The 7949-nt window shown below is 44.4% G+C and overlaps 1 protein-coding gene across 1 annotated transcript; it reads left to right on the forward strand.

The window, feature by feature from the left end:
- Positions 1–6393: 6393 nt before the first annotated feature.
- LOC109374985 (melanoma-associated antigen B5-like) lies at positions 6394–7413 on the forward strand. Its single transcript, XM_019630049.1, has one exon. It carries the CDS (start codon positions 6394–6396, stop codon positions 7411–7413), a length of 1020 nt encoding a protein of 339 aa, XP_019485594.1.
- The last annotated feature ends 536 nt before the right edge of the window (positions 7414–7949 follow it).

Raw genomic sequence — 7949 nt, forward strand, 5'->3', positions numbered from 1 at the left:
CATTACTGCTGCTCACATTTTTTTAGCCAAAGCATGTCATGTGACCACACCAAACTTCAAGGGGGCAGATAAATAAAATCCTCCCATGTTCCCTATAGGTGAGAGATACTGGATGTCAAGAAAGCAGGAACAATGCTAGCCACACCGTCTGTGTGCATCCCTTTGCAACTAGCATTTTCTGAATATGCTTTTGACATCTGTCCATGTTAATGCATGGAGGTTTAGTTAGTTCCTTGTCATTGTTGTCCAAGATTCCGTTGTATGATTATATCATAATATGTTTCCTTCTACTGATGGTTTTTTAGGTTATTCCCAATTTTTTCATAAAACAAACAATATTGCCATGAATATTTTATATATGTAACACAAATTACTCTAGGTTGCTGTTCTATTTTATGAGGAGGTCCATGCTGAGTTGGAGGGGGGAAGGGAAGGATCAAGGGATGCCCGAACCACTTGGCATATAGGCCTATTATGTAAAGTCCAGGGATGTATAAAAATCAAAGACAAAGACAATACCGCATATACTGTCTATTCATGTTTGTTCTACAGAAACAAAGTGGTATGATTTTCAGAGTACTTTTCTTTCTCCATTGAACACCACAAAAAGCCAAGGTTGTTGACAATTCATCGTTCAGCTAACAAATGCCAAAATCAGATATTCTAGTAATTTTCTGCATCCTATTCAAACTCTATTGAAAATTATGAGAGCAACTGCAATTTAATATTACTAATAGAAGACACATCTTTGAAGCCTTCTGCAAAATTTCAAGATGAATGAAGTGTCTGACAAGACAAAGAAGATGAATCAACTACAATGCTTTCCAGTTTAGAGTGAAAGACCCCAGTAATAATGCCATAAAATATTCCCCTAGAACAAAATGTGCTAGGGAAAAAATTGATGCAATGGAAGGAGGGGGGAAAAAGTCCTCTTTCTAAAAGTCGAGCACAGGGACAAAATAATAATAAAAATTTAATTGAGTGAGACTAACTTTGTAACAACTACTGAACAGGAAGGTCAGCAACATAATTGCTTATGTGTAGCTGGACTTAATGTCAGAACTGTGAGATTTTTCATAATGCCTTCCACTCAAGGTGAGTGGACAGCTTTGTCTCTAAGTCATTTTTACTAAATGGCACTTCCTGCTGTTGTTTGCTTTCTCCTTATGTTTGCCTGACCGATCATTTCTTACCTTTTTTGAAAAATCATGGGTAAACTAAAGTTCCTTTTTTTTTAACTTTAATTTTTATTTTTATTTATTTTTATTTTTTTATTGTTAGTTTCAGGTGTACAGAACAATACAATAGTTACCCTTTTCACCCTCACCAGGTAACAACCCCCCTCCCCCCATCTATTGCCCTCCCACCCCCGATATCATGCTTATCTATTACAATTCCATTGAATCTGTTCCCGCTCTCTACTCCATGTCCTGAGACTATATGTATATATATAATTATAGTTGACATACAGTATTATTCAACATCAGTTCCTTTTACACATTGCTAAAAACTCACTCCGTAACATGTGCAGGAAATGCCAGTTAACTCAAACTATACCTAAAATTCTGAAATAATTTAATGGAAGAAATCATTTGTTTTTCTCAATCCCTGCTCATAAATGGTCATATTACCACTGGAAACCATGCAAGTTCATTATTTTCATAAGCTATCCTGGAATGAAGTAAAAGGAGATGATTTGTCTAAACACAGGTTTTACACACACCCTGCTTTTACTTTCAAGGAACAATGTTTGTGACCACCATTTAACAAGGCAGATTAAAGAAAAAAAAATTTTTAAACACAGAATTTTAGGATTATTGCTGACAGATCCCTCCCTAACATTTTCAGGACTGAGGCAACAGTTTAGATGGAGACTCACTTATCAGATGTTTTTGTAGCAGCCTGGAAGCCCAGGTTTCAATTTAGAATTCTGGAAGTCCTTAAGCGAGAGCATGGATATATGGGAAAGCCTGTGACCTATTCTTTTCTTTCCCCTGACTTCTCCCCACTACCTGTGGCAAATTTGCAGACGCATGTGTGTGGACACATGCGTCTGCAAATTTGCCTGCACACCTCCAGTCTGCCCTAACCTTCCCCCACCAATCACACTTTGGCTAGTCCTTGGGCCTATGTGTGCATGCTGGTGTCATCATCTGCCCTCCAGAGGACGGACTTGGGGAAGATGACCATACAGGCCTTCAATGAAGGTGTAGAACTCTTTGAACAGGCATTCTGGGGGCCAGGGTAGCTGGAGCATGGTATACAAGAGGGAGTGCAGGTTCTGAGTAGACACGTCCCCTTGGGCCCACAGACTCCTCTCCCCATGAGACAGGGTACAGCTGGAAGAAGACCAGATGGAGCCCTGTAAATTGTGCATCCCAGTTCAGGGGCCCCTCTTAGCAAGTCTAAAGCCAGCCCTAATTAATGAATTATTTTAAGGAAATTGTCTATCAAGTAGGACTACATATACAAAATCATCTTAGAGCTTCATTCAGGATAATAGTGCTAGCCTACATGGGGTTGAAAAGTTAAAGCAGGTGATAAAAGATTTGTAAGAGGTTTCCTGAAGAGAAATGGATTGTGTGAAATTTCAAAGCAGATGATGAGAGAAAAGAATGCTCTGATATCTAAAGAAAGAAACAGAATTAGGGCAGGAGGACTCTTCTTTCATATTATGTATTTCTTTTTATTATACCTCCTCTTCCTCTCATTAACTCATTTCATTCACAATGAACTTTTAAAAGACCTGCTGTACTGTAGCGCTTAGACAATGACAAGAAGGGGACAAAGAGAATGTCAGTATAAAAGTTCCCATCTTCAGTAATTTTGGAACCTGTTTGAGAAAACCAGACACTTAAATGCAACAGCAGTAGAACAGAATGAGGTAGTTTGTGCTCAAGCTCTAAAACAGAGTGCATGTGTTTAGGAAAGGTAGATAGAGTCAGTGAGAAGTGGGCAGGGAAAGGCTGCTTCAATTTCAACACAGTCTTGTCAGAGTTAATGAGATTTTATGGTTTCTGGAAAAAATATCTTTGTTGCTCAAGAGCAATTTCTCAATGTTCACTTCCTAGTTCTACTCCAAGTCATTTCTATTAAAATAAAAATAAATCAGACAGACAATCTATACAAGTCAGGAACGGAGATGAAGATTAACTATATATTTCTTATTATAAATCACAATATCACAGGGACCAATGGATTCATCAAGAATAGAGTGACGTAAGCAGCATGGTGGCATGAGAGGACCTTCAGGTCTCTCCCCTTGAAGTTACAACAAGTTGGACAGCTAAAATTCAATAAAGGATTCTCTTCCTAACACACAAACATGTCTGAGAGATCCAGCATTGAGACATCTGAAGGTGAACTTATCAGAGCAAACAGGGGAGATAGGACAGGGGAGGACAGAGACAGGATACACAGACACAGTCTGGGCTCGGCTTGGCCCCAGCAGAGTAACAGTAGTGAAGGGTCAGGGTGCAACCCCCACTGGGCAAATCAGAGGAGCAGAGAGGGGAAGTGGGCAGGGGTGGCTGACACACATTGAGGCTGAGCCCAAGGTCAGGGGCAGAGAAGAGGTGGTGCAAAGAGTGGCAGCCAAATAAATGAAATGAGGGGTGGTTTGGATGAAAATGCACCTGGGAGAGAAACTGTTGGTCTTGAGACAAATGAACTTTGAGTTGCATCCAGCTGGAGAAGACAACCCCACACCCATATTAAATAACAGATGCTCTAATAGGGAAATACCACTTAGTTCTACTGGCTCAGCAACATTTCAGCTTATGTGCATTTCTATAGTGTTTACAGTTGCATATTTTTTTAACAGAAGCTGGAAATAAAATTCTGTGAGGGAAAGTTGTTATTATCTGGGGTCACAATCATCTTTATAATAACTACCATTCCTTAAAAGCACCAAACTTAGCTGATACTGTCCAGGTGACTTACATCCATCACATCACATATGCCTGTCTATAGTACCACTTGACAGATTATCAGATGCACTCTGCAGATAAAGATCTTGAAATGTTCTCAAATTCAAGGCTACTAAGTGACAGACCTGGACTAGACCCTGGTTCTGAATTCCATTAGAGCCCACACTGAGCCACTCCCCAAGTCTGACAGACACCTCATCTCATTTAAATCACTTTTCTGTTCCCTATTCCCAAAGGGATTTCAGGTGTTAAAAAGCAGGACTTCATATGCAAAATATTGTTTTTCATTACACAGTCAGAGGAATATGCAATAAAAATAAAAAACAACTGTGAGATATGCATGAAGAAAGAAAACTGTGGTATTCAGTGAAAATAACATAATCTACAAAGGAAATCTCAATAAATCTCAAAAGACCAGGGACTCACAAAATCACTTGGCTCAGCCCCTTCCCTGTACAAAGGGAATCTATTAGAAGCTGAGTCATATAAGGGGCCAAGTCTGGCCAGTGACAAGAAGGAAGAGATCAGCGTGTTTTCTCTGAGAGCACAACACCTGTCCTGGGCCCTCCTCTGCCTGTGCTGCAGCTTCCCCACCTCACGTCCCTCCTGGGGCTCAACCCATTCTCTGCTGGGTTTGCAGTAGGGAGACGAATCAGGAGCTTTCAAGGATGTAGCATTTCCCAGGAAGCCTTTCAGAGAAGAGACAGGTGTCCGGAGGAAGACCCTGATGAATAAGGACTGATGAGACACGCCACGTGATAACTGGAGGGAGACTGGTTTCTGTCAGCTCTCTGACCCAGAAGGCCCAGGCAGGGCTGCCAGGCTGAGCATCCCCTCACTTATTTTCAGGGTTCTCAGGGACGTGAGAGCTTTCGTGCATGTGGGTGACCTTAAGCTGAGAGAAAGAGGAGTCCCAGGGCCTGCCAGGAGTCAAGGTAAGGCTCCCGAGTGAGCGCTGAGGGCACAGCCCTACCCTGAACAGAGGCCCCAAGGAGCCTGAATCCTGATGTCATCCCTGGAAGGGCACAGGCAGGACAGCCTCATGTGGCATTCCCCATCTTTCCCTCTCTGGCTCCTCAGGAAGTGAGCACCGAGGTCTGCGGCTCTGAGACCCAGGACTCACCAGGGCGGCATTCTGGGCCCTGCCAGGAATCAAGGGCAGAGGCCTGAGTGACAACTGAAGGTACCGCAGGCCCCAGAGCAGTGAGGTGGCACAGAGACTGACTCTGTAAGAAGGGTGGCACGTTTGAGGGCCTTGGTCTGAGGGGAGGGTCCTCGGGTAAGCCAAGGAAGAAGTTCCAGGCCCTGCCAGGAGTCAAGGTGAGGACCCTGAGTCAGGTCATAGGGAGCCCTCCCACCCTCAGAACTCTGAGGACCACCCAGAACCCCGCCCTTGCTGGTTGCCCTGGGATACCTGGGCACTGTTGACAGGATGTGACATACTCACTACCTCCCGTGGTGTCACAAAGGGGTGAGGCAGTTAGTCTAAGGGGTATGGCCTAAGGCCAGCAGTGGGAGGGCTTCTAGGCTTTCAAGAAGCCAACCTGAATACTCTGAGGACTAAGGGAGCCACACACCTCACGGCAGTGGAAACACGACAGAATTGTTTTTCTTACCTGGCCTCAGGAGACCCAGACAGGTATGGCCAGAGGAGGAGATCCTCACTTCCTCTTAGGGGTCTCAGGGTGGAACTGGCCTTAGTGGGAGGGGTAGGCCTGAGGGGTAGGCCTAAGGGCCAGAGAGGATTCTAGGCCATTATGGGGGTGGAAGCAACGACTGAGGGATCATCGCCACTAAATAGTAGGGATGACAAAGAATCTGGCCCCACCCATGGTTTCCGATGTTGAAGACCCAGGACAGGGTGATTCCCCTGAAGCTCCCCCACACTTATTTACCTCAGGTCTATGGGAGGTGAAATCCTGAGTTTGAAGGTGGAGCCAGCATTCAACCTAAGGGGTGGGTATACCAGGCCCTATGTGGAGCCAAAGTAAGGGCCCTTAATGAGGACTGAGGACCCCAAAGTGACAAGAACAGAAAGTTCCCCACTGAGCAGTCAGTACTGGGGTCACCTGGGCAGGCGTGATAATCTGAGGATCACCTTCACTTCCTTCTCACGGGGTCCATGACTTGCACCAGTTGAATGATGCTCTTGAACATGAAATAAGAGACTTGTCAAACTAAAAGACTGACAGCCACTGTCTCCTCAGTATGCTTGGGTCAGAGCATGCAGGACATACCCTAAAGGGGACAGGCTGAAGAGAACAGGAGCCCTGTGGGTTTTTGGAGCAGTTCCCTTGAGGAAAACTATAAACGTATCCTTTCCTATAATCAAGGTGGTATTTCCATGGTGAAGGTGCACACATCCTCTCAACCTTCCTCCCCCAGGTACCCTCATCACATGTTCTACCATCCCGCCTGACCATTGTCCCTGACCAGAGTTAAACTGTATTGGGGTCAGAAGAATATGTCCCGTGCCCATGAAAAATCCATCCGGGGCCGCAATGACTCCAAGAGTCACAAGACACTTCAGGCAACCTCAGTAGTGGATGATGAGTCCCCCTCCTGTTCCTACTCTGTTTGGGAGGGTAATTCCCAAGTTCCATCAGACAGTGAGACAAGTAGCACTTCCCAGGGGTCTTGGACAGCCTCATCTACCACCATTGCCTCTTCAGGTGTTTTTGACACAAATTCTGATCAAAGTGATGAAAGCCAAGATGAGGAACATTCCTTTTCCTCAAATGCCTTATCTTCTGTGAACCCATGCAGTGAGATTCTAGCTATAAAGCTGGAAGTGCTGCAGCAATACCTTCTGTACAAGTATAAAATGCAACAGCCCATTCTGAAGGAAGAGATGCTCAAGATCGTAGGTGAAGATAACCAAGACCACTTTGCTGACATCCTCCAGAAAGTGTCTGATCGTATGGAGGTCGTCTTTGCGGTAGACTTGAAGGAAGTCGACTCAAGCAACCACGCATATGAACTTGTCAGCAAACTGAACCTCCCCAATAATGGGAGGGTGAATGTGGGCAGGGGATTACCCAAGACGGGTCTCTTGATGAATATCCTAGGCCTTATCTTCATTAAGGGCAACCGTGCCAGCGAGGAGGAGACGTGGGAATTCCTGAATATGATGGAAGTGTACGCTGGGAGGAAGCACCACATCTATGGGGAGCCCAGGAAGCTCATTAACACAGAATTCGTGCAGCTGAAGTACCTGGAGTACCGCCAGGTGCCCAACAGCGATCCTGCACGCTACGAGTTCCTGTGGGGCCCAAGAGCTCATGCTGAAACAAGCAAGATGCAAGTCCTGGAATTTTTGGCCAAGGTTAATGACACGGTCCCTAGTGCCTTCTCACCTTGGTATGAAGAGGCTTTGCAAGATCAAGAGAGAGCACGAGCCATAGAGGAAGCGAGGGCTGGCACTAGTGCCCCAGCCAGGCATGATACCATGGCCCCGGCTTCTCCCACCCATAGTGATGTCTGAGGATGTTTTTAGTCATCATCAAGATAAAAAAAAGGACATCACAATAGGGATTTTCACAGAAATGTGAAAAAATCCCACAGTAAACTTGTTGGGACAATGAAACAAAAAAATAAAACATCATAAACCTTGATTCCGCTGACTCTTTTCAGTCTTTGTTTTGTAAAATTGATTTATATCTTAATATGCTTAGCTTATTAGAGAATGTAGGAGATAGTAAAGCTTAACAAGTTAGGCCTCTTACTCACTTTCTGTTCTATTCCCAAAACATCATTGAGTATCTGCTTTTTGGAAGGCTCTGTGCTAGTACTGGGGAGGCTGAGATAAAGACCAAGCCTCTGCCCACAGAACTCTGGAAGCTTGGAGCTTCAATCATGTAAGGAGGATGTTGAGATCCCCTCTATGACTTATAGGAAAGTAAAAAGGATGAGTGAGACTGGAGGGGTTCCAGGTGATAGCAGTAATGTATAAACTCCCTAAAGCAAGGCAGTTTAAGTTTTGGAAGCTGCAAGTCAGTCTTGGTGATGTAATTTTAAATT

This window comes from Hipposideros armiger, unplaced genomic scaffold (genome assembly GCF_001890085.2).
Source record: "Hipposideros armiger isolate ML-2016 unplaced genomic scaffold, ASM189008v1 scaffold_886, whole genome shotgun sequence".
In the NCBI taxonomy this organism is placed as follows: domain Eukaryota; kingdom Metazoa; phylum Chordata; class Mammalia; order Chiroptera; family Hipposideridae; genus Hipposideros; species Hipposideros armiger.

Bases quoted from the DNA above. Each gene is read 5' to 3' on its own strand.
- LOC109374985 (XM_019630049.1), top strand. From the start codon at position 6,394: ATGTCCCGTGCCCATGAAAAATCCATCCGGGGCCGCAATGACTCCAAG.